The sequence below is a fragment of the Gorilla gorilla genome, chromosome 6, assembly GCF_029281585.2.
Source record: "Gorilla gorilla gorilla isolate KB3781 chromosome 6, NHGRI_mGorGor1-v2.1_pri, whole genome shotgun sequence".
Classification (NCBI taxonomy): Eukaryota; Metazoa; Chordata; class Mammalia; order Primates; family Hominidae; genus Gorilla; species Gorilla gorilla.
Window position 1 is genome coordinate 36,993,248 of NC_073230.2, and position 26,626 is coordinate 37,019,873.

General features: G+C 42.3%; 1 protein-coding gene, 1 long non-coding RNA gene and 1 pseudogene across 9 annotated transcripts in view; 2 read left to right on the plus strand and 1 right to left on the minus strand.

Moving 5' to 3' along the window:
- Positions 1-19,663, minus strand: part of LOC134758909 (uncharacterized) — a 53,680-nt gene extending 34,017 nt beyond the window's left edge. Inside the window, exon 1 of one of the 3 annotated variants that reach the window (XR_010134632.1) lies at positions 19,054-19,663. This is a non-coding gene — a long non-coding RNA (uncharacterized lncRNA). Of the gene's footprint in view, positions 1-18,632; positions 19,013-19,053 lie in introns of those variants that run through there. The other 2 variants (XR_010134631.1, XR_010134633.1) reach the window with 2 other exon arrangements.
- Positions 6,768-7,388, plus strand: LOC101132940 (general transcription factor 3C polypeptide 6-like; annotated as a pseudogene).
- Positions 19,031-22,545, plus strand: PRR15 (proline rich 15). 6 transcript variants are annotated; one of them, XM_004045238.5, is made up of 2 exons: positions 19,031-21,007; positions 21,438-22,545. In XM_004045238.5, exon 2 carries the CDS (start codon positions 21,583-21,585, stop codon positions 21,970-21,972), a length of 390 nt encoding a protein of 129 aa, XP_004045286.1. In that variant the 5' UTR covers positions 19,031-21,007; positions 21,438-21,582; the 3' UTR covers positions 21,973-22,545. The 6 variants fall into 6 exon arrangements, with proteins under 6 accessions (XP_004045286.1, XP_055203232.1, XP_004045285.1 ...); XM_055347257.2 differs by having other exon boundaries at positions 19,035-19,628; positions 21,443-22,545; XM_004045237.4 differs by having other exon boundaries at positions 19,056-19,628.
- Positions 22,546-26,626: the final 4,081 nt, after the last annotated feature.

Below are 26,626 nucleotides of genomic sequence, written 5' to 3' on the forward strand. Positions count from 1 at the left end.
ACCTACAGTGAACAGTAAAGTGACAAGAACATACACTGTGGAAAAGATAGTATCTTCAATAAATGGTGCTAGGAAAACTGGGTAACTATATGCAGAAGCATGAAACTAGATCCCTATCTCTAGCCATATACAAAAATCAAATCAAAATGGATTAAAGACTTGAATGTAAGACCTCAAACTATGCAACTACTACGAGAAAACATTGGGAAAAATCTCCAGGACATTGGTCTGGGCAAAAATTTCTTGAGTATTACCCCACAAGCACAGGCAACCAAGGCAAAAATGGACAAATGGGATCACATCAAGTTTTTTAAAATGTCTGCACAGCAAAGGAAACTATAAACGAAGTGAAGAGACAACCCACAGAATGGGAGAAAATATTTGCAAACTACCCATCTGACAAGGAATTAATAACCAGAGCTCAAACAACTCTAAAAAAAAGAGCTGAAACAATTCTATAAAAAATCTAATAATCTAATCAAAAAATGGGCAAAAGATTTGAATAGATGTTTTTCAAAAGAAGACATACAAGTGGCAAACAGGTATATGAAAAGGTGCTCAACGTCATTGATCATCAGAGAAATGCAAATGAAAACTACAATGAGATATTATTTCACCCCAGTTAAAATGATTTTTATCCCAAAGGCAGGCAATAACAAATTCTGGCAAGGATGTGGAGAAAAGGGAACTCTTGTACACTGTTGGTGGAAATGTAAATTAGTATAATCACTATGGAGAACAGTTTGGAAGCTCCTCAAAGAACTAAAAGTTGAGCTACCATATGATCCAGCAATCCCACTGCTCGTTATATACCCAAAAGAAAGGAAATCAGTATATTGAAGAGATATTCTGCACTCCCATGTTTATTGCAGCACTGTTCACAACAGCCAAGATTTGGAAGCAACCTAAGCACCCATGATGAATGGATAAAGAAAATGTGGTACTTATACACAATGGAGTGCTACTGGGCCATAAAAAAGAATGAGATCCAGTCGTTTGCAACAACATGGATGGAAATGGAAGGCATTATGTTAAATAAAACAAGCCAGGCACAGAAAGACAAACATCACATGTTCTCATTTATTTGTGGGATCTAAAAATCAAATTAATTGAATTCATAGAGAGAGGCAGATTGCCAGAGGACGGGAGGGGTAGGGTAGGTGGGGGGTGAGGATGGTTAATGGGCACAAAAAAATAGTTAGAAAGAGTAAGACCTGCTATTTGACAACACAACAAGGTGACTATAGTCAATAACTTGATTGTATATTTAAAAATAAGTAAAAGAATATAATTGGATTATTTGTAACACATAAAATAAATGCTTGAGGGGATCACCCCATTCTCCATGATGTGATTATTACATATTGCATGCCTGTATCAAAACATCTCATGTACCCCATAAATATATATACCTACTATGTACCCACAAAAGTTAAAAATAAAAAAATGTAAATCAACTAAAAAATAAATTTAAAAATGAGCAAGTAAAAGCAGGTAACAGTAAATATAGTAAGTAGATACAGTAGAATTAGCCATCAACTAAGTGAAGGTATATGAACAATAATCTAAAATATTGTAAGATAAATACATTCAAAATGGTTAAAGAGACAAACCAAAGAATAGAAACTATAACAAAAGAATAAAAACATAAAACAGAAGTTGAAAATGAGTATAATTTTTTCAAAAGCCAGTGAAATGAAATACCGAATGAACCAATTAAACAGAAGATGAACCTTTACTGAAGAGGTAAATCCGAGAGAATGAACCAGAAACCAAGACAGAGAGTATAACAGAGGGAGTAAGCCAGGAAGGCATGAGATGTGAGAAACAAAGAAAGAAACTCAGGATCGGGGAGGAAACAAAGGGACTCTTGAGAATGAGGGTAAAAGGAGATCCCAGGAGGGTAGCTGTGTATTAAGCATGGAGGGCGAACAGTCCAGACCAGTCACTGTGTGACTAGAGACAGACACTGAAGATGCCCCCACCGCGTCTTCTGCTGCTGCGTCATCTGATGACAGTCTCCACCAGAACAAGCAAGCCCACCAAGCAACACTCAAAATCCAGGAAATAAAGAACCCAACTCAATGAATTCCCAGGAGGAGGCTGTGCAGCAGGCCAGAGAGAGGTGTTTGGGGGTGATGCTTCTAAGAAAACCAAAATGCAGCATGTATATTATTGATGTGATTGAACTTGTAGAAAAAAAAAGAAAAGAAAAGAAAAAGAGCATGAAGAAGCCATTGTAAGGTGTGAAAAGGGTAGAAATAGGGACAAAGACCAGCAAACTGAAAGGAAAAAAAAAGACATCATTAACTTCAGAAAAAGACAAAAAGAATGTAAATATACATCTACACACTACAGTGCTTAGCCTAAGCAATATTTGCATGGGCACAATATTATAAACATGGAATAGTCAATTACGCAAACGTTGTAATATATTCTCTAGTGGGAATACGGGAGAAGGGAGGCAGAAGTCGTGGTGGTATGATAAAACTAAACTCTTAAATATCATTATAGAATGTTTACAGAATGGCTCATATTGATAAATCAAAAGAAAGCATGACACACATGTAATTTAGAAATACGGAGATGCGTAAATGCCAGAAATAAAAAGCTAAGATTGTTGGAAGTAATGGCAGAAGAGGACTGAGGGAAAGGATGAGGAGAAACCCCCATAATTTGCTCCAAGCCCTTCAATAACATTTGACTTTTAAACTTATGTACATAAGTTACTTTAATTTTAAAAAATTTTTGAAAATAAATCAGTGCTATGTTGTCTGAAAAAGCAGAGACATGATGCTCCTGTTGCTTTCCTCCTTCTGCTGTGATTCACTGAGGCAGGTTATGTTTTAAGATTTCGGGAACTAATGGAGCAGCACATATTAAACATATTCCCTGGCTTGTGCCCCAGCTACAGTCTGGTGGTGACCTTACTTCTAAGGACTTTGTCGTGCAATTTGCTAATCCTTTTCTTGTACCACTGCTTTCAAGCTCAACTGAGCACACTTCCTCCTTTAGCTACAGGTAATGCAATGTTAGTGCTGAAAGGATAAAGAGCATTCTGGAATCACATACAGAAAACTTCTGCTTGATTTAATTGTTGTGTTGCTGAAAACAGATTCATAGCAAGTTGTTGTATATTAAATATTCTACAGTAAATTTTAACGTTATGTTATTGGGAGTCGGGGAGGAACTGGCCCCAAACTACAATAATGACAGTGTTCTGTGAGACTTTCTACCATTACTTCCAAAAAGCACTTAGAATGGATTGATGTATAGAGTTTGTTCGCGTACTTTTCCCACACAGCCAATGAAAGACATTAGTCAAAGAGAAATGGACATTTACTGGTGCTTATTATGTGTCAGGTACCGTGCTAGGAACTTTAATAAATGCATTGTGTACTTTAATTCTGGCAACCACTCAGAAAAGGAGATGGTATCATACCCACTTTACAGATAAGGAAACCAGAGCCTAAAGATATTAAGTAGTTTTCCCAAAGCCACACAGCTAGTAATTCAAACCAACCATCGAGTCTTTTCACAAAAAAAGTATGTAATTACAATTCCTAGAGTTAATTTGAGCTTTGTTTTGAGTGCCCTATGATTCCATAGGGCTTAATACTTAAGCAGCCACATATGACTTAGCATTATTTTCAGTAAGAAACTTAGAAGACAATGATCTACTAGAATTTTAAAAATACTACTATTTCTTTTGATGTAATAGCCTTCATACTAACAAATGTTTATTAATGTGGTGAGTAACTAAATGCCAGCATGAGATTTGAATATCCATATTAGAAGAACACCATATCAGGGGCAGAGTAACACAAACCTAACCAACATAACTCCACCTCTTCTGGTCCTTTAACCGTAAACAAATTGCTTCAACTTTCACAGATAAAACTGTAGGACTGGTAGTTCCTATCTCTTATGGTAGCTCTGGCCATTAAAAGTGGGAAGCCCATCGTAAAAATTCAAAATGTACTGTTACAATAAAAGGTCTATCAGTGCAGCTAAAGCAGCTCCTCTCTCTAGGTAAGCACAGTTACACCAAATGCATGAGCCTGATGCTAAGTGAGAGTGCACAGTATGAGATTCACCTGTGGTAGCACTGAGCAAAGATGAGCTCCCAAAACTTTGCTGAGCCTCCCGACAGCCTGTGACTTAGGAAAGCAGCCATGTTTTAAGTCCTGCCAACTATGTCCATCTGACATTGGCCTTGATACAGGTTAGGAAACCAAAAGATTCACTTCCTGCATCATGTTACCCTTCCATCAGATATCTACCTTCTACCTGGGCACCTGTGACGTAATGTGCTGACACACTGACAAACCACAAGAGAGAAAATAAGACCTGGCAAATGGAGCATAACCAAATCAGTGCTTTGAAAAGGGATATTAACAACAGCAGGTAGCAGGTCACCTTCTAAAGGAGCTAGGCTACCCCAGCTTTGACCTGGAACCAGGTGATCAGCTAGAGAACATTGCCTTGGAGGGTAACACGTGACTTCTACTCACATCAATGATTTTCTAACAAATAACAAAGTTGAATTATCTTTGTTTTCTAAGAGAGTATGGACACGTTGTGAAGCCTTATTCGAGGATTTCATGCCCTCCAAGTCGTTCATTTATTCCCTAAGTACAATATTTAAGAAAATCTCAGCAGCCATTCTCTGATAGGTCATTATTCTGTCCCATCTGTATCCTATCACCCAACTTTATCTCCTTCAAAGGCATTACAATATAATATTCTTCCAATGTGGTAACAAAACAAAAATGTATCAGATACTTTGGTTTACATGTTGTACTCACATTTCAGAATTAAAGAAAATCAAGCTATTATTACAAGTAATGACAAATTGGAATTGTATTCTTTGCCATTTTTATTACATTTGCTTTTACAAGTCAGTAGTGTTATAATCAATGAAGCATTGATTTGTATGCATTCTATGGTAACTCATTCAACAATACTGAAAACCATTATTGCTGGGTGCCACACCAGGTGCTAAAGATTCATCAGTGAGATGTCTTAGCACTCATGGAGAAACACACAGCACAGTGATTAGTTAGGTCCCGGGACTTGGAAGCCAGTCTTTCTGGGGTCAAACGCTGGTCCTTTAAGCTTCCCAGCTGTGTGGCCTTAGGAACATAAAGTAAGTTCTTGATGTCTCAGTTTCCTCACCTATTATAATAGTGTCTGTTTCAGAGGGCTTTTAGGAACATTAAATGAGATAATGTTTACATTATGTTTTATGTTTACAGTTTATCATGGAGCTGTACCTGATACATAGGAAACATCATGTAAATGATCATTAAAAATGAAACTCACTTTCTAGTGAGGGAGTCTCATAACAAATAAATAAGAAAATTATAGTCAATGGGACAAACACCAAGCAAACCATTTACAACAGAATTAAAACACTCATTTCTATCAGTGGCAGGCTAGGTTATTTGGATGAATTCTCCTGCTGAGAACTGGGCACAGAAACAACTCCAGTTTTGACAGTCCCTGGAGCAAAAACGACCAATTAAACCCAAGGTTAACCAAAAATAGATTAATAGGAGATTCTCCTAAATCAGGGTATAGGCAAACCAGAAGTAAACCATACCCATATCCACCCACAAGACTGCACAGACAGTTAAGTTACTTTGGCACAAAAAAGATCTGGAGGTTGTAGAGGAGGGAAGAATGAATGGACCGATCCCTGGGAGGGTGTGACTACGGGCTAGCAGTGCTCCTATGGATCAGTTGTTTTGTCCAAGAAACCTCAAGCCACGAACTCAGTGTTCATGTCTGGTAACTCCCCTAACCTCTTGAAAATCCTTTCTAGAGTAAGTCACCTTTGTCTTAGGCCTTACATTTTCCAAAAATAATTTTTAAAGTAGAATGAGGAACACAAAATAGTATCTAAGAATATCAAGAAACAAGACCCTATGAGTGGAAACTGGCAGGAAAAAAAAAAAAAAAGACCAAAGAAACGCCTTCAAAGACTTCAGATTTTTTAATTTATCAGCCAAAGATTATAAAATAACTGTTCAGTATGTTTAAAGTTTAAAAATACAAGTTTAAAAATATCTTCAAGGAATAGAAAAGTATACCGTCCTAACATATTTGAAATAAGACTAGATAGAACATTTAGAAAAGAAAAAGTTAAAATGTATACATTAATGAAGGAATTTAACAGATGTTTAGATGCAACAGAAGACAGAATTCATGAACTGTCACATAGATCAGAAAGAATTCTCTAGAATGCATCAAAGAAGGCAAAAAATAAAAAAGAGTAGGTTAAGAAGCATGGTAGGGGAGACTGAGAAGGTGTAACAAATGTCTAATTGGGATTCCAGAAAAGGAAAAGAAAGAGGGCCAGGCTGGGTGTCTCACGCCTGTAATCCCAGCACTCTGGGAGACCAAGGCTAGCAGACTGCTTGGCCCAAGGGGATCAAGAACAGCCTGGGCAACATGGCAAAACCCTGTCTCTACAGAAAGTACAACAAATTAGCCAGGTTTGGCGCCTTGTGCCTGTAGTCCCAGCTACTCAGGAGGCTGAGGTGGGAAGATCGACTAAGCCCAGGAGGTCGAGGCTGCAGTAAGCCGTGATCGCGCCACTACACTCCAGCCTGGGTGAAAGAGTGAGACTCTGTCTCAAAAAAGACAAAAAATAAAAAATAAAAATAAAGAATAGAATGGGGCAGAGAGTATGTTTGAAGAGATAATAGTTGAAAATTTTCTAAAACTGAAATAAGAAGCCTATAATCCAGAGCTGTGGGACCATGGCAGTAGCAGAGGAACAGAATCCAGAGGATGGAGAAGAGGATGAAGGAGGAGGGAGAACAGTTGGTTCTCATGGAATTATCAGGAATTATTGATTCAGACTTTCTCTGGAAATGTGAAAATAAATGCAAAATTTTGAGAACTGACACCAAGAGGCCCTTTCTGCAAGTGGACAGCTATGTCTTGGCTGGGGAGTCTGAAGACACTCTTGGGACGTGTGTCACATTTGAAGAAAATGTTGAACATGTGGATAGAGAGGGCAAGGAGTACACAGTGCTAAAATACAAGTGCCATACAGGGAAGATGTCAGCATGACAAGAACTCTTCTGACAGAGAAGGAAGGAGGAGAAAACAGGTGAGGTGGAATGGCTGTAAATCAAGGATAAGGATTTCTCCTCTAGACCCAACATGATTTGTAGCTTTCTACATAAAAATGAAGATGAAGAAGTGATAGCTTTGGCCTCAGATAAACCTTTGGAATTGGAAGGAAGGTTCAAATGAAAGACAGTTCAAACCTGAGTTGTGAACAGGAGAAGCCGCTGCAAGTGGACATAGAGGATTCTGGTCCTCCTCATGACATCCCTTCTGAGACAGAAGTTTCTGTGTTTATAGAAACTTAAGATGCTGCCTTAGAAGTCACTCCTAATGAAATGTTTCTCATAATAACGCATTATGAGCTTTCTGGTGTTCTTATATAAAGATATCCAGCTGTATAGCTTTCAGCTGTTCACTATTTTATTGTGTTTTGTTGGCTATACACACATATCCAGTCACATCACAGCTTATTTTACCAGAATCACTCAGGACCAGACATGAATTGAATTTTTTAAAATTCAGCTTAAATGACTTTAGGGACAGTTCTCTGATGAGTCCTTTAAATTCAACGTTTTACTAAGGTAAGTACATAAGTTTTCTATTGTAGCTGTTACAAATGACCACAAACTCCGTGGCTGAAAACAACAGAATGTATCATCATAGTTTTGTAGGTCGGAAATCTGACACTGGTCTTAACTGAGCTAAATTCAAGATGCTGGCAGGACTGCATTCCTTTATGGAGGCTGGGGGCAGGTTAGGGGGCCATAAATCCATTTCCTTGCTTATTCAGTTGTTGGCAGAATTCAATTATTTACAGTTGAAGAATCAAAGTCTCGTTTCCTTGCTGTCTGCCAGCGGAGAGCCATTTCTAGCTTCCAGAGGCTGCCCGCATTTCTTGGCTCATGGTCTCCTTTTCTTCAGAACTAGCAATGGTGGGTCATGTCCCCTTTCCTGTTACTTCCTCATCATACCTCTCTCTGACCTACTCTTTTGTCTTCTATTCCACTTTTAAAGGTCCATTTGATTATGATTACATTGGGCCCACTTGAATAATTTCTCTATTTTAAGGTCTATAACCTTAATTCCATCTGCAAAGTCTCTTTTGCTGTGTAATTTATAACATATACAGGCATAAAACTAGGGACTGGGGCATGGAAATCTTTTGGGAGACCATTTTTCAGTCTACTATAATATGTATTTTATCTAGAAACAGAAAATGAATTTTGAAGTGCTTAAAGATAAAGGTACAATTCCTAATATTCCAGCTGTCAATCCACTCTTTTTTCACTTGAGCAAGATTGCTGGAATTCAACTGTAATCTTGATTTTATTAGGGCAGTAACCTAAATCTGTGATAATTTGTGTTTTTAAGTAAATTATTCACAAATATAGGTACTGTATTATAGGTTGAGCTGTATTAAATTGTCAATATTTGTATCTGACTACAAAAAACAGCAATTTCACCTAGTTTAGCCTAGGTGAAATTAATAGTTAAAACACACCTCACATTAATCACATCTCACAATTGATGGAGATGTAACTATTTTAACGGGTTAGAGAACTAATGCTCTGGAGGAGGAATTTTTTTCTTCAAAAAATCTTGTATTTAATTGGAAAACAACTTACCTTGATAAAAAGCATTTTCAAATCATAAGCACATATATCTTCCCAGGTTTTATATGACTTTTTTAGTCTCAGCTTTTGTATTAGTCCATTCTCACACTACGAATAAAGACATACCTGAGACTGGGTAATTTATAAAGAAAAAGAGGTATAACGGACTCACAGTTCCACATGACTGGGGAGGCCTCACAATCATGATGGAAGGTGAAGGAGGAACAAAAGCATATCTTCCATGGCAGCAGGCAAGAGACCATGTGCAGATGAACTGCCCTTTACAAAACCATCAGATCTCATGAGGCTTATTCACAATCATAAGAACAGCACAGGAAAAACCCACTCTATAATTCAATTACCTCCCACCAGGTCCCTCCCACCACATGTGGGGATTATAGGAGCTAAAATTCAAGATGAGATTTGGGTGGGGACACAGCCAAACCATACCAGCATTTTTTTTTTTTTTTTGAGACATGGTCTCACTGTGTCACCTAGGCTGGAGTGCAGCGGTGCCATCATAGCTCACTGAAGCCTGAACTCTTGGATTCAAGCAATCTCCCTGCTTTGGCCTCTCGAGTAGCTGGGAAGTACAAGTGCATGCCATCATGCCAGCTAATTTTTTCTTTCTTTTTTTTTTTATTTATTTATTATTTTTTTTTTTTTTGTAGAGACAGGGTCTTACTATGTTGCCCAAGCTAGTCTTGAACTCCTGGCCTCAAGCAATCCTCCCACCTTAACCTCCCAAAGCTCTGGGATTACAAGCTTGAGCCACTTTGCCTAGCCTAATGTCAGCATTTAATAAGAAGCTATTGTTCCCACCATATATATGTATAGGAGAGACTGCTAACTGCCTGACTCAATTATCTGTTCTCCCTGTTTTTTTTGGTAACAGAATCCCAGAACTTATTCAGACTAGCAATGTGCCCACTTTCCCCATAGATTCATGTGGCCATATGACTAAGTTCTGGCCATTGACATGGAATTAGAAGTGTTGGGCCAGGCCTGGTGGCTCACACCTGTAATCTCAACAGTTTGGGAGGTCAAGATGAGCAGAACACTTGAGCTCAGAAGTTCAAGACCAGCCTAGGGAACATGGCGAAACCCTGTCTCTACAAAAAATACAAAAATTAGCCAGGCATAATGGGGCACACCTGTAGTTCCAGCTATTCTGGAGGCTAAAGTAGGAGGATTGTTTGAGCGTGGGAGGTTGAGGCTGCAGTGAGCTGTGATTGCACCACTGCACTCCAGCCTGGGCAACAGAGTGAGACCCTGTCTCAAGAAAAAAATAAGAGGTGTTGAGTGATGCTTCCAGAAAGTTTCCTTAAACTTAAAGGCATAAGAGGAAGTAGGTAGGCTCATTTTCTCTTTCTTTCTGCTAAAACATGGATGTGGTGGCTAGAACTCCAGCAGGATTCTTGGACTTCAAAGCAACCCTGGAAATAAACCCTTGAGTGGCAGAGCAGCAGGAGAGAAGATTGGGTCCAGATTATGTGAGACTGCCCTGGACTGCTCTGAGTAAAGGGTTAACAAAACCCTTTCTCTTCCCTGGTAAAATGACTTTGCCTTTCATCATCATTTCTCTGGAAGCCTACTAGGCAAGGTAATAATGGAATGTCAACTGTGATACTAGGCAATACTGGATCATCTTCATGATTAAAGATGATCCCTTATTGGTAAACTGTATCTGGACCAAGAAGACTATGACACGTACTATAAGTGCCCATTGAAAAACATGAGTTTTGAGATTCCTTAAGCGTAGTGTTCCTCATTGCAAAGATTCCTGGAAATTACAGTCATGGGCTATCTCAACAGGTATTAGTTCTCATGGAGCATGAAGCTTCCAAGCCAGGTGGCTTCTGCACCCACCGGATGATCTTGTTTCCTTATACCTGAGCTGACACTTGGCAGGCTGGAGTAAAGCCTTCTGCTGAAATAAGCCTCATGCTGCCATGTTGTTGTGCTGTTTCTTGTTCTGTATCTTGCAAAGTTAAATGAACAGGGTGTCAAATTGGATGCCACAAGGCTTATTGGGTCCTGTGAGTGTCAATGTCATTCTAAACCCGTGACTACTGCTGCTGCTGAGGCAGAAAAGAAATTGCCACTGCTTACCTCTGGCCTTCTTTAACATGAGAGAGAAATGACCTACTCTCTTAAGTCACTCTTTAATAGCCAAACTTAATCTTAATTGCAACATATGTATTTTTAAAAACATGAAAAATATTAAAAAGCAGACCAGGTACAGTAGCTCATTCCTGTAATCCCAACACTTTGAGAGGCCAAGGTGGGAAGATTGCTTGAGGACAGGAGTTCAAGACCAGCTGGGCAACACAGCAAGACACCTGTCTCTCTTTTTTTTTTAAAGAAAGTATAAAGAAGTGGAAGATTCTTGAAATGCGTAATTATGCAAAAGAAACTGATCTACACTATAATGTACTTCTACTTTAAATTGAAGAGGGAAATAAAGTCTTAAATTCTGAAGAGAAAAAAAGCAGCATATAATCCCAAACGGTATAAAAATAAAAAGAAATCCATACTTAGACACATTACAGTGATACTAAAGAAAACCTAAGGCAAGGAGAAAAAATATCTTAATAGCAGCAGAGGGAAAAAAGAAAGTACCAGTCACCTTCAAAAGAGGGACAAATTGACAGCTGACCTCTCAGCAGAAATAATGTAAGCCTAAAGACAGTGAAATAATGTATATTCAATGTACTAAAAGAAAATAACTGCCAACCTAAAATTCTATACACAACAAAAATATCATATCAGTATTAGGACAAAATATCAGACAGCAGCTAAAAAGAGCTCACCACCAGCCAATCCTCACTTAAAGAAAATCTAAAGGATGTATTTCAGAGAGAAGTATTCTCAGATAGAAACTACGAGATACAAGAAGGAATAAACAGCAAAAATAGAATAAATGTAAACCACTGAATAAAGAACAGCAATCTTCATTAAATAATTATGCTATGGAAGTACCATATGGTTTCATTGGGGGTGAGGGGATTGTCAAGGAATGTTTCACTGAGGGTGACAGAGGTCACTGTGGCTGGAGGGGAAGAGAGGATTGAGGTGGGGCTGAAGAATTAGGTTATATAGGTCATACATAATTATATAGGACTTTATGAGTGATGTCACTTCTTATCCCACATGCAAGGGGGCACTGTTGTGGGGTTATAAGCAGGGAGATAAGGTTAAATTGTTACTCTGGGTACCATAAGATACAGGATGAAGCAGGGCAAAAGTGGACAGAGGGTTTCAAGTTAGGTTGTTTTTGTGGTTGCAACTGAGAGATGATAGTTTAGATTACAGAGAAGCAACGGAAATGGAGGGTGGTAGTTGGATGCAAGAGGCATTCAAGAAAGAGAGTTGACAGGCTTTAGGACACACTGGATGTGAGACTCCGCAGAGGGAGAAACCAAGAAGGACACTGCTATAGACTGAACGGTTATGTCCACCCAAAGTTCCTATGTTGAAACTTAATCCCCAATGCAATGGTATTTAGAGGCGAGGCCTTTGGGAGGGGATTAGATCATGAAAGCTGAGCCTTCATGAATGGGATTAGTATCCTCATAAAGGAGAACCTAAAGAGCTCCCTCACCCTTTTCACTTTGTGAAGACAAAGCAAGAAGACAGCCGTCTATGAATCAGAACATGGGTCTTCACCCGACACCAAATCTGGCGGTACCTTAATTCCCAGCCTCCAGAACTGTGAGAAAAAAATTTCTATTGTTGGTAAACCAGCCAGTGTTTGGTATTTTGCTATAACAGCCCAAATGGACAAGACAGACACCTTAGTTTCTGGTTTGCATTACTGGCTAGATGTGGTACCAGTCACTTAGACCTGCAATAAGGGCAGGTAGCAGAAGAGGAGACAATGTTGGGACATCCTATTTTACACTTATTTAGCTTGATGTGCCTTTAAGACAGTCAAACAGAAATGTCAAAGAACTAGTTAAATACTTAGACCTGGAATTCAGAGAAGCCCAAGCTAAAGATATAAATTCAAAAGTCATCTTCACAGAAATAACACCTGAAGCCATGGGCATAGCAACGATGACCAGAAAAGGACTCAGGACTGAACCTCAAGAACTCTAACATCCTGAAGTGTTAAGAAGCTTGAGCTCTGGAGTCAGGTTGCCTGATTTTGGATCCTGGCTCTACTAACCGCAGGCTGTTTTGCCCTCTCTGAGTACCACTGACATCCTCTGTAAAATAGCGGATGGATGCTAGGAGGATTATATAATACATGGAGAGCACCTACCATGGTATCTGTCTCATGGTAACAGCTCCAAAGCTTAGCTTTATTCATAGTATGACAGGAAAGGAGAGGATAGACTGGGAAAGGAGACAAAGCAGCAGCCAGAGAGAAAAAGAAGAAAAGACAGAACGGTGAATGTTTTCAGGAAGAGCCAGCAGTGTTGATGTTGCAGATAGGTCAAAAAGATGAGGACTGATAAATGTCCTATAAGCCCGGGGACCCTAGAGAAACCATGTTAGAAGGAGAGGGGTACAGATGCCAGATTGGAGTTTGGGTGAGAAAATGGAGACAGCAAGTGTAGAAGACACATCTGAGAGTTGGACTAACAAAGGGAGAATAAAAATATCAATAGGTTCCTATGGAGAAGGGGGAGGAGGGCAAGGAGGGCTGTTACTCTAAGAAAGAGGCACCAACAGATATCTCCCAGTGCTCGCCTGTGGGACAGCTGACTCAGCAGATAGTGAGTTCCTCATTCCCAGCACTGATCACACAGACATTGGATGACCATTTGTTAAGACGGGTGAACAGGGAGGCTGATGACTTGCAGACCTATGATTCAGGGAAAGGGCTCGTGAGACACAGGGACTAGGAGTGGGGTCAGGAAGAGTCAGCTGGTGTTGATGAATTGCAGAGAAAGGTGGCATTGGGCAAAGAAGTCAGCCTTGCTTAGGTCAAGTAGTACTCAGGGAAAATGTGTAGAACTGAAATAATTAGTAATGTTTTGTGACTATAATTTTTGAACTTCTAGATGTGCATGTGTGTTAACCTGACAAGGTACAGGATGAGATGCTGTAAAAAGTGGATTCCAATTTCATGCATGGGTAAAATCCCCACTCTCTAAATCCACAACACTGATGCATATACACAGAAAGAAGAAAAGAAATCGTAAAGTACTCATACATTGATGACTATAAAGAAAAAGGAAAGGAGAGATACATGCGTAATTTCCAAAAGCTGGAGGAGTCCATAGAAAAAAGGAATGAAGAAAGGGAGGGAAAGGAAAAAATGAAAAGAGTAAACATGAAAACAAGTGGCAAAAAGCTCAAAAGGACTAACACCAAAACATTAACCAGGCTCATCCCTGAATGAAAAGAACATAGGTGATTCTTATTTTCTTCATTTTGATTAGCTAGATTTCTATATTTCTTTAAATTTCTCATCTTGTTTTTCTCTTTGCCTAGTTCCCAATACAGATGCTTCAAAGGAAGATAATACATTTCTCAACCTACCATTCAATGCCAGATTTGCTAAGAGAGCAGATGCCATGTTAACCTGTAAAAATCTGATTTTAATTGCTAGTGCAATGCTTGCCCTCTAATAATTCCTTCTCTATTGTCTTTGAGTATAAATATTTATTGCACTTAAAGGTTCAATTTAATTTTTTAAAAGAAGCAATTTTTTTTTTGAGACGGAGTTTTTCTCTTGTTGCCCAGGCTGGCATGCAATGGCGTGATCTTGGCTCACCACAACCTCCGCCTCCCAGGTTCAAGTGATTCTCCTGCCTCAGCCTCCCAAGTAGCTGGGATTACAGGCATGCACCACCACACCCAGCTAATTTTGTATTTTTAGTAGAGACAGGGTTTCTCCATGTTGGTCAGGCTGGTCCTGAACTTCCGACCTCAGGTGATCTGCCTGCCTCGGCCTCCCTAAGTGCTGGGATTACAGGCATGAGCCACCAAGCCTGGTGCTAATTTTTTAAAAGAAAAAGAAAAAATGTGTCCTCACCCAAATCATCAATGCATTTTTGAAAAATAATGACAAGATAAATTAAGAAATGTAAGCATTGTCCAGTTAAAGCATATGTCAATATTGTAACATTAAAAGTCATCTACTATTAACTAAATAGATGAATCAACTTTTAAATGCATCTATCATGTAAGATGTCTAGCTTAACAATACAGAGCTGTAGGGCCAGACCATGTCCTCCTTATAGAACCAAACAATATGATTCCCAGATCAATAGTTACAGAACACAACTATACTTGTAATACTAACCATTTGTGTGTGTGTGTGTGTGTGTGTGTGTGTGTGTGTCTTGGTGGGGAGAGATTAAAACAGTTCTAGATGCAAAAATGGAGAAAAATAAGTCTTAATTGTTTAACACTGTCTTTAAAAGTCAAATTACATTGATATCTCAGATAATCTGATGAACCTCAGCTTTTGGTCTTACCCCCAGTTTACTTATCCATGCACTATACATATGTTTTATCTACCCATTCCCTTAACTCAAAATTTTACAGATGGATTCTCTGCCTCTAAAAACTTGCCCATCACTTTAACATTTCACTAAATCCTCCTTCTGGGAAGAACTTTTCATATTAGTCCAAAAAAATGTGGCAATATTAGCTTTTTTCCCTTTTGGACAATATCGTCTCTTCCTCTAACTAAAATAGTCCTTACCAGGTAGGAATGGGTTTGGCTACAAGTAACAGAAAACTGTGTTTAAATCTGTGGTTAAACCACAGGGATATGTACGATCTCACTGAACTAAAAGTCCACAGGTAGGTGGTTCCAGGGTTCCTTCAGGGAATGGATGGTGTAATCGAGGACCTAGACACTTCCACAATCCCATGCCATCATCCTTAGCATGACGTCTCCTATTCCCATCCCTGCTGCCTCACTGGCTGCTGCCACACCAGACGTCACATCCTCATGCTGTGCTTAAATGCAAGCATCAAGGGTGTGGCAAAAGATGTTCTCTCAGGAGGTTCTGTCCTTTATCTGGAAAAGAAGCATTTCCAGAAGTCTTCCTTACAGCCCCATAGGCCAAAACTGAATCACTATGGCCACTCCTAGTCACAGGGAAGGCTGTGAAAGTATTTCCCTTCTCAGCTTCTAGTCAAACTCAATCTCCTTATTTGTAGGAATTAAATGAAATAGTGCCCTGTTGATTCTATCTCCAACATTCCTGTTGCATCCACCTAATTATCTTCATCCCCCACCAAATCAACTCCCACCACTGTACTCCAGGCTTCAGAATATCCCACCTAAAGTCTCCCAACAGTTCCTAACTGGTATCCTGATTGCCCCATTTTGTCCCCTCTACCATCCACTTTTTTTTTTTAAGTCTTTCTCTGTTGCCCAGGCTGGAGTGCAGTGGTGCAATCATAGCTCACTGCAGCCTGGAACTCCTGGGCCCAAGTGATCCTTCCACCTCACCACCCAAGCAGCTGGGACTACGGGCTCACACCACAACACCTAGCTAATTTCTTCTGTTTTTTTGTAGAGATGGGGGTTTCCCCATGTTGCCCAGGTGGGTCTCAAATACCTGGGCTCAAGCAATCCTCCCACTTCAGCCTCCCAAAGTGCTGGGATTACAGATGTGAGCTGCTGCGCCTGGCCCATTCTTTTTTGAGATGGAGCCTCACTCTGTCACCAGGCTTGGAGTGCAGTGGCGCGATCTCGGCTCACTGCAACCTCCACCTCCCGGGTTCAAGCGATTCTCCTGCCTCAGCCTCCTGAGTAGCTGGGACTACAGAAGGACGCCACCACACCCAGCTAATTTTTGTATTTTTAGTAGAGACAGAGTTTCACCATGTTGGCTAGGATGGTCTCAATCTCTTGACCTCGTGATTCACCTGCCTCGGCCTCCCAAAGTGCTGAGATTACAGGCATGAGCCACCGCGCCCAGCCCCATTCATTCTTTATACACCACTGCACAACATTTAACTGCGAATCTTACCATGTTCTTCCTCTTTAGTGGATTGTGGTCCTGAATGTTCTGGTCACACCCACCTCTCCAGCTTCAGCTCCGTCTCCTCACTCAGATCACACGCGCCTGCTCTTTGCCTCTCAAGAAACCTCAATTTCTTCACACCTCCAAGTTGTTCACACGCTATTTCCTCCATCTGAAATGCTCACCCACTCTGCGTCTCAGCTAATCTCTCCTCAGTTTTCATGTCTCTCCTTCAATGTCCTCCCCGTACACAAGGGTTATTTGTAAGATGTTGTTATTAAGTTCAAAGTTGCTGAATATAAATGAGAAAGGGCATGCAAAATAATCAATTTTTTTTGTTAATTTCAGCAGTTAGTAGAGGTTTATTAGTAAAATGTTGACCCTTTTGTTAAAATCACACTTGAGGAGCCAGTTGGCAGAACTTATTTTCTTTTCCTGAATTTTTTATTTTCACCCATATGCTCAACAAACAATGTAAAAACCCAGCTCTATGGCTCCCTAGTGGTGATGACTCCTCAGATAAAGGCATTCTTCCATGATTCAATTTCATCTGTAAAGTAATGGCACTATGATGAATTATCCCATTCTCCCCTCAAAGTTGGTGGCCTGCCTTTGTTCAATCCTGGTTCTGTGATTGAAAGTTTATGCTCTAAAAGTAATCCCGAGAAATATATGAAAATGCATGACTTCCAAATACCCCGTGCTGTGCATATCATAAACATTCAAAGAATCCCAAACTAAAAAGTAAATCATATATTCATATTTTTATCTTTCACAAATTGAAATACTCTCTAAAAATTTTTTCTACTAATTCTATATTGCAAATTATTTGAGTTAGGCCGTATGTCTTTCACTACTTTTTTTTTTTTTTTTTTTTTACAGACAGAGTCTCACTCTGTCACCCAGGCTGGAGTGCAGTGGCCGGATCTCGGCTCACTGCCACCTCCACCTCCCAGGTTCAAGTGATTCTTGTGCCTCAGCCTCCCCAGTAGCTGGGAATACAGGCGTGCACCACTACACCCACCCTGTTTTTTATTATTATTTTTAAGTAGAGACAAGGTTTTGTCATGTTGGCCAGGCTGGTCTCATGTGATCCACCCGCCTCGGCCTCCAAAGCGCTAGGGTTACAGGCTTGAGCCATCTTGCCCGGCTGTCTTTCACTGCTTTTATACTGCAAAAAGTTTTCACAACAGAGATGCTCAGTTGCTCCACACCCAGTCCTTCAGGGGAGTTATGCTTGCATATGAGCTCAAGGAACATCAAAATCGTTTTTTGAAACAAGAGCATCCTGGAAGATGAAGCAAGCTGCACCTCTGCCTTCATTAGTGAAAATGCCCTGTGCCAGTATCTTTATGTCAAATGAATAAAAAGTACTCTTGGCCGGGCGCTGTGGCTCACGCCTGTAATCCCGGCACTTTGGGAGGGAGGCCGAGACGGGCGTATCACGAGGTCAGAAGATCGAGACCATCCTGGCTAACACGGGGAACCCCGTCTCTACTGAAAATACAAAAAATTAGCCGGGCGCAGTGGTGGGCGCCTGTAGTCCCAGCTACTCGGGAGGCTGAGGCAGGAGAATGGCGTGAACCCGGGAAGCGGAGCTTGCCGTGAGCCGAGATCGCGCCACTGCAGTCCAGCCTCGGCGACTGAGCGAGACTCCGTCTCAAAAAAAAAAAAAAAAAAGTACTCTTATGTGACCAGGAGTGCAATCCCCGATTCACTTCCTGCAGTGGCTCAGGGCTGGATTTACACTGCCCTCGTTGGGTGGCTGTCCATGGACTTCCAGGCCTGAAAGAAGGAAATTCACATCCTCACTGAGTCGTGTTAAGAGTCTCAGACTGGCAGGTTGTGGTGGTTAAGACCGCAGAAGCTAGAGTCAGGCCCCCTGGGTTCCAACCCTGCTCTGCCACGTACCAGACAGGCAACCCTGAGCAACCATTTTCCCGTGCTAGGGTTTCCTCGCCTGTCGAGTGAGAATAATAATAATAACAATACCTACCTCCTAGGGTTGCTGTGAGAAATAAATGACAATCCACAGAAAGCGCCTGCAACGGCGCCTGGCTGGCAAACAGCGGACTTGTTAATTACGTTACAGCCTTTCAACTAAGGGCGCCTGAAACTCGCAAACATTTTGCTCGGGTGTGGATTCGCTCCCGTTAGTTACAAAACTTGGGATCCCGGGACCCGGAAAGCAAGGGGGAAAAATAAATCGGGATGGGGCCAAGGGACAGCTGCTGCGGCAACTTTTACCCAGCGGAGCCCACCTACAGCCTCAGCCTCCCGGTCTCAGGTCTCCGCCGTTTCTTCTGAAGGAGTCGGTCGGGGGAGCGGCACTGCACAGCTTTTCTCCAATCAGACACCTCAAGGCTGGCGCCTGATCCAATCTCCTCCCCTGGAGGGTGGGAACGCGAAGTTCCTACCTGCACCTGTGGCAGCGGTGACCGCCTCCTGGGTTATTTTCTTTTCTCCCCCAGCTGCCCCAGGGTTCTGGTTTCCCGAATCACTTGGCAAATAACCAGCAGGTGGGCAGATGTCTTTTTTGCGTTCCTACGGACGCGTAGGCAAGTTCGATGCGCCGGAGTGAACAGCCAGGGTCCCATCTCTCAGCCGGCTCCCAGGCGGTGCTAGCAGGGAAGAGGGACGCGCCGGCGAATGAAACACTACTAGCCCGGAAAGCCGGCCTGGACCTTCCACCCTGGCAGCGAGTCTGGCGGCCCCTCGCCGCCGCCCCCTCCGACCAGAACAGACTGCGCTGCGAACCCCGGGCTTCCGCCGCAGCGCGCAGAAATTGGAGGTGCCAGAGGAGACCAGCAGCAGCACTTGATTTAGCTGGGCTGCGGGAATTCCGACCTGTACACTTTCCAGAAGCCTGATCTCTCCAAGTCCGAGCCCAGGGACTCGAGCCCCGGCTTCCAGGTTGACCCGAGCGCGCCCCCTTCGTGCTCTCGGCCGCGTTCACCGCGCGAGGCCTCCGGGTCCTGTTAAGCCCGAGCAGGTGAGCGACTGGGGGTGGTTCGGCGTCCGCCGAGACAGAGCCTGGCCCCGGGGGTCACCCTGGGGTGCTGCCTGGTACCTCCCAGGTACCCGCCTCCCGGAGCCCTAAGAGAGGCTGAAAACCACGGACGCTCCAGGACTCCGTTTTCTGTACTTTTGAGTAATTTGCCATCTTTTCCTTGCGCAATTCGTACAAAGCCCTTCCGTGCTCACAAAGTTGATGATTGTGAAGAAGAAAATGTAGGTTAGAGGAGAGGAAGCAGCATCAGGACATCTTACCACCACTGTTAGTAAATGACTTGGGGGTACGGGTTGCTTTTCCGATCTGCAAAGTAGGAGGGAATGGGATGTTTGCAGACGCAGTTGCTAATTGTGCCTGAGGGCGTGTGTGCCTTTTGTACCGAAAGAACTTTTGGCCGTTTTTTCTTGTATTGTTTTCAAGTCGCTGCCCGAGTGTGTCCTCAGGGCATCCTGGGGAGGAGCCGGTGTTGCGGTTTCGGGGCGCAGCCGAGGCCGCCCCGCCGCCTCCCGTAGGCGATCAGACTTCCTCTCCCTGGCGGTTCCGGGAGGAGAACCTCCTACAACAAACACCGCCGAAGTTTCCCTCTCCAGCGCGATCGCCAATCCCAGGAGCGCCCGGCGCGTGGGCTGGGAAGGAGCCGAGCGGAAACCTGGAAGTGAGCCGCGGCGCAGGCGAATCCTGCGCGTTGCTGGTGGCAGCGCCCAAGAGACCCCGCACAGAAAGTGGGCTGGGAGTCTCGCTTGCTGTACCCGCACCTAAGTGCTCAGAAGCGGCCTTTCGCTCTGCAGAGGGGGGGGGTCTTAGAAGCTTGGGGAAGAAGCACATTGTTTCGGAGTTCCTTGTTGCGTTCTTTCTCCTTGGGAGGAGGGAATTGCACAAGGAAAAGAAGAGAAGCCTTTACTTTGTAACTGAAATTCTGCAGAATTGAGTTGCGTCGTACAGACTCGGTGCATATTTTAATACAAAACTAAGGGAAGAGGCCATTTGATACTTGGCTTCATCTCAACCGTCAGCCGGGGGTGACTTCAAACAGACGCAAGATTGGGCTCTGGGGAGTAAAAGGAAGAATTAGGATGGCGGTTTTCAAGGGAAGTTAAGTCTAGACATGCTTCTTTGAAAGTCACAAGGCAGAAGTGGTCAAAAGCAGAATCTAAAAGAACCAAAACAAATATCATAAGCTTGTCCTTCTCTCCTACTGGGATATAAATTCTCCCAAGTATCTCATCGAAAAGGCTCCTGGGACGAAAGTCGATGGGGGCAAATCTTGGAGGGAAATTTCGTGACTGTTTGACCATGGACTAATTAATACCGTTCACCTGTAGAGAGGATGCACTTGGTTCCCAGCGCCCTCCTCCCAGGTGCTTATCCAAAGGGAGGCCGCCCTGGGTTGGATGGGTCACCTTTTGGCGTCCATCTACAGTCAAGCAGTGAGGACAGGGCGGTCATTTTCCCTCTAGAGACGGGTTGATCCAGAGGGGTGGGAACGTCCCTTGGGTCCCCCGGGCACGCTGACCACTGCACTGCACTTCCCCTGAAGGAAAGGCAAAGGTTGAAGCCAAAGAGTTCAAGGCTCAGCCTAGAGACCAGGTGATGGTGCCCTGGAAGACACTTCCGCCAGCACCCTATGGGGCGCAGTGGCGTCTAATGCTAATGTGGGCTACGTGGCTACGGGATTGGGTCGCTCCGACCCTAGCCGATCCGGTGCCAGACAGCATAAGGGAGGAAATGGGACTGGGGGGGCACGTGACTTCAACCAACCCAGTAACCAAGTTTTGTTTTCTTCCCCAGCACAGGCCGCTGCCTCAGCATCCACCCCGCAGCCCACGTGTGGCAAGCCGGGGAAGGGGTGGAGTGAACGGCCGGAGACCACGTGGAGAAAGGGGCCGCTTTGGCCCTTCCATCTGGGTGCCGGGAGCCCCTAGGCCCTCCGGCCATGGCCGACAGCGGCGGTGCTGGCAGCTCGGGCCCCTGGTGGAAATCGCTCACCAACAGCAGAAAGAAAAGCAAGGAAGCCGCAGTGGGGGTGCAGCCTCCCGCCCAGCCCGCTCCCGGGGAGCCCACGCCACCTGCGCCGCCCAGCCCGGACTGGACCAGCAGCTCCCGGGAGAACCAGCACCCCAATCTCCTCGGGGGCGCCGGCGAGCCCCCCAAACCAGACAAGTTATACGGGGACAAATCCGGCAGCAGCCGCCGCAATTTGAAGATCTCGCGCTCCGGCCGCTTTAAGGAGAAGAGGAAAGTGCGCGCCACGCTGCTCCCGGAGGCGGGCAGGTCCCCGGAGGAGGCAGGCTTTCCTGGTGACCCCCACGAGGACAAGCAATAGCCCCAATAGCCTGCGCGCTCCAGGACTGCCTACCCAGCACTACCCCAAACCCCCAGTTCCGAACCCGAGACTTCAGGCCCGCCCCCTTACGTGTTGTCTCATTCCACCAAATTCAGAATATTTACACAATGCCTTCATGATTTTATTTTTCTGGAAATTGAAGTGTCAGTTGGGTTCTCAATATTTCATGACTCCAAGGATGCATTAAATATTTATTTGTGGTAAGAGAAGATACCTGCCGCGGAGGAGGGTGGCATAATTATTTTTTTTCAAAAAGCTATTCTGGGGCCCTGGCCCCCTGGCTCCTGTCACAGCTCAGCTTGAACTCTGTAGCCTCTCAAATGAAGAAGGTGGCTGTTATTTAGGACTCTGTGGAAAGCAAATCACAGTGCTGTTTTTAATGCCTGAGAAATGCACTTTAAGGGTAGACTTATACCTTAAGTGAAGGAGTGGGGGAGGAAGAAGCATTCTTAAGTAGAAGCATTTTAAAATAAGGCAGGATTGCTTTTAATGTTAAACTACAAAACTGTACAGCCTATTTTAGTGTGGACTATTAAAACCCTTGCACTGTAAGACTTAAGGTGACTTTTGTATTTTTTCCATTCCAAGACTGAATCCCATCATACTTGAAAGCAGGCATGCAAAGTCCGAGGTGAGAGTTAATCATTTGCCACACAACATAACAGTGACTAGTGGAAAGCTGCAGGGAAGAGAACATTTCTGGAAACCAGCAACACCTGGACTGGAACTTGTTAGCCAGATATCCCTATTTATCAGCCAAATTCGAGGAAGGGAGAGAGGTGCCAATTCATTATTCCTAAACTCACCTTTTACTTCAGTGCATTTTCATAGACTACAGTAAGTTACAATGCTAGTAATACATGCTTTTCAGTATCCATTGTTAAACTTACTAACGATTGTCTAAAATTAAAAAACAAGGCCAGGTACGGTGGCTGATGTCTGTAATGCCAGCACTTTGGGAGGCCTAGGAAGGTGGATCACCTGAGGTCAGGAGTTCAAGACCAGCCTGACCAACAAGGTGAAATCCTGTCGCTACTAAAAATACAAAAATTAGCCGGGCGTGGTGGCAGGCACCTGTAGTCCCAGCTACTCGGGAGGCTGAGACAGGAGAATTGCTTGAACCTGGGAGACAGAAGTTGCAGTGAGCAGAGATCGTGCCACTGCACTCCAGCCTGGGCATCTGAAGGAGACTCCATCTCAAAAAAAAAAAAAAAAAAAAAAAGACTGAACTCTGCGCAGCTAAAGAGGTGGGGGTATTTTCCCCACCCCTTTGCTTTAAAAGCTTATTTCCTTAAAGTATGCATTTATCTAGTTTCAGACCCTTTAGATCTAACAACCTGAAGATTCTTAACAAAAAACTTCCCTTTTATTGTGAACTTCAAGAAAAAGAGTAAACGAATACCATTTGCTTTGAGAAAATTACAAGAGAGTTATTGTAGTCGTTAAGAGGCACTGGGATCTTTTCCCACCACAATTCAGTTCATTTATAAACACCCAGAAATGCATGGCAGGAAAATTATATTGATCAAAGTGTATATCTTTGTAGATAATGACAAGCAGGAACTTAATTATAGCTTCTCGATTTGTATATGTAGACAAGCTTTTTTTTGTTTCTCTCAAATTAGTAATTTATAAAGTAGCAAAACATGTCGATTGTTAAAAGAAATTTAACAAAGAAATTTGATGAAGATGGCTGAAATGAATTTAAATTAATGAATCAAGCTTTGGTGCCAGCAGAATAATACAGCTAATTTTGATACATGAGTTTCCACATACCAAAGGCCTTACACTAAAGGAAAGTGTTTATCTAGAGGTTATGAACACCTTAAATTAAAAGAAAGTATGTGAGAGGATTTTTTAAGCATGAAAAGACATTTTCATTGTATTCGTAAAACTGGAAAGTATGTGACCAAAATCTCATCCAGGTGGGCTTCCTGGATGAGGCAGACTACATTCAGTTTAAATGGGCCTACCATCCCTAGATTCAGAAAAAGAAGAGGGAATTGAGACTTGGCATGAAAAAATAATTCATGATAAGGGACAGGATTGGGGGTTGGCAGAGCAACGGGAGTGAATATAGAAAATGTTGTCAAATAAGGCTTTGGAAAACCTTCAAAAAGTATTTTAATTTCACTCCATAGAAAGTAATCAAAATTAGAGTAGGTAACTACCCAAAATGTTCTCTCCCTCCTTCAGGAAGACCGATAGATCAGGACTGTACCTATTTATAAAATTAAGTCTGCAATTACATAAGTTTAAAATCCTATACTAACCCTTTCATCCAGTTTTATTGTTTTAAAGAACTTTTTTCTTTAAAATTACTGTAGATGAACAAAACATTGGCAAGTTTCAAGGTTCTGTGTCTAATTTTGGATCCCATCCAAATCTACAATTGCTGCAGATAATCAATAGCAGACATATAGTAGAGCAATGGAACTTATTACCATATTAACATGACATCTTTACCCCACTGTTCTGAAAGAATTTAAAACCATACTAATGCAGTTATGACAGTGAATGCAATTCACAATCTGCCATTGAGGTTTGTAATTACATCGTTTTAAAGCAGTCCTAAATTATGCAGTGGGAGGAATACACTGATTTAATCCCAACTCAGTGAAATCAGAAACCAAGCAAAATTGGTGGGATAGAAAGAGCATAAGGAAGATGAGAGAATTTGACGACGTGTCTTGCTGGGATTTATGTGCTTTACAGATGTTTAATTACATTCTAATAGTATATACAGATTTAATTTTTTTTAACCTTGAGATAATTTATAGTAAAAAAAAATGCTGAATTAAATTTGCAGTCAGAAACTTTTCTTTAAATTATCTTACAAATGAAATTTCACTCACAAATTTGGAAGCCATATCAGAAATTTTAACACCATACTTCCAAAGATATGGGAAAAAAAGGAACAAAACTATAGCAGTGTATTTGCTACATACTTTTGTAACCACGATAATTATACACAAAGGGTAGTTTTTGCCCCAGTGACTCTCCTTGCAAAATCGGTGGCTGGGCAGTGACTCATATTACAGGACACCTGAACGTCCCTTTGTGTCTGTACTTCTATTGTTCAGCACATTCTGACTTGCATTTCAAAAGCACAAACCCGACTTTACATATGCAATTAGGATGTTCTGCTTTAGTATAACACCTGGAAATATTTTTTCTGCTTCGAAACATTATGTGAACTCAGCAATTCTAGTCCTGCCAAGTCCTTAGAAGGGAAATAGAAACCTAATGAGGATTGGCTAAAAGCTTTGTCAAAAATAGTGCTTTTCCTGAGATGCGCAGAAGAATATTTGGGTGCCTTGAAAGAAGCAAATACTAAAAATGAGCAGACAGAATTTCAAATGAAAGGTAAACTTGAAAGAAATAAGTGAAAGGACACATATTCAGTGACCCCAAGAGACGTTTTATGAAAAAAGAGAGAAAGAATATTCTTTTTCCCCAGCTGAGAAGTGTCAATCGACTAGAAACAAGCACACAAAAAGCTAGCATGATATAGTAAGGAAAATGGATTTTTTCAAGTCTATTTTATTTTTAGAGGGTTTCATTATAACATAAATGTGGGAGATTGTTTGTTGAGATAAATTCATGTTTACCTCCATGACAAGTAAAAAGTGGGACCAGAGATATTTTATACATTTGGATGTCAACATGTAAATACCATAGACTAAAGCTAGGTGTGATGGCTCACACCTGTAATCTTAGCACTTTGGGAGACTAAGGTGGGAGAATTGCTTGAGCCCCAGAGGTCGAGGCTGCAGTGAGCCGAGATTGCGCCACTGCATTCCAGCCTGGGCGACAGAGCAAGACCCTTCTCAAAAATAAAAAACAAAACAAAACAAAAAACAAATATCGTAGACTAGAAACAAGTGTGGAACCCGCAGCAAAGTTTGTCACTGATGGGCTGGCTGTCCCATTGCAGCATGTTTCTTCTCACCTGTTCTCTGTACTCCCTGACCCCATTCTTACCCTGCCTCCAAGGCATTGCACATGCATTCCCATGAGGCTCAGGGATACAGAAAAGGGGCTGCTAGGAAGCCCGTGAGCCTTCCCGGACTCCTGCAGGCACAGTGTGTTGCCAATCACTTTGTTAGAAGAAGACCATGCAGATTTGGAACATGGGATGAATAGTGTTCATGGTGAGAGAATATGACCACTAAGCAGATAGGATGTAAGGAAACTAAATAGACCTTGCCTTAGAAAAAGACAGTTGACCATTTATTTAGAAATGGCAATAGCTGTCAACCATGATAAATAAGATGGACAGTGGAATAAAAGCAGTCCTTCTGGGAATTCAAAGCAAGGAAATCAGCTGTGCTTTCAAACAAAATTGTACTACAGATGATGAAATGATAGACTCATAATTATGTCAAAGTTGTTGGCATAATCTTCTACAATAATGAGATCCATGAATGGAGTGTCTTTGTTTCTGAGGTGTGGAACAAGACTGTTTACACAGGAAATAAAAATTTCTGGCCCTAAAATCGGGAAGATTCAGTTTAAAGAAACTGAAGATCCCTAACCCTAAGAAGAACCAGACACAGATTCACCTGCTGGTTAAGTAGGGATTATGGGACCAATGCTGGACCTCCCTCTGACATTTAAGAAGGTATTTTCC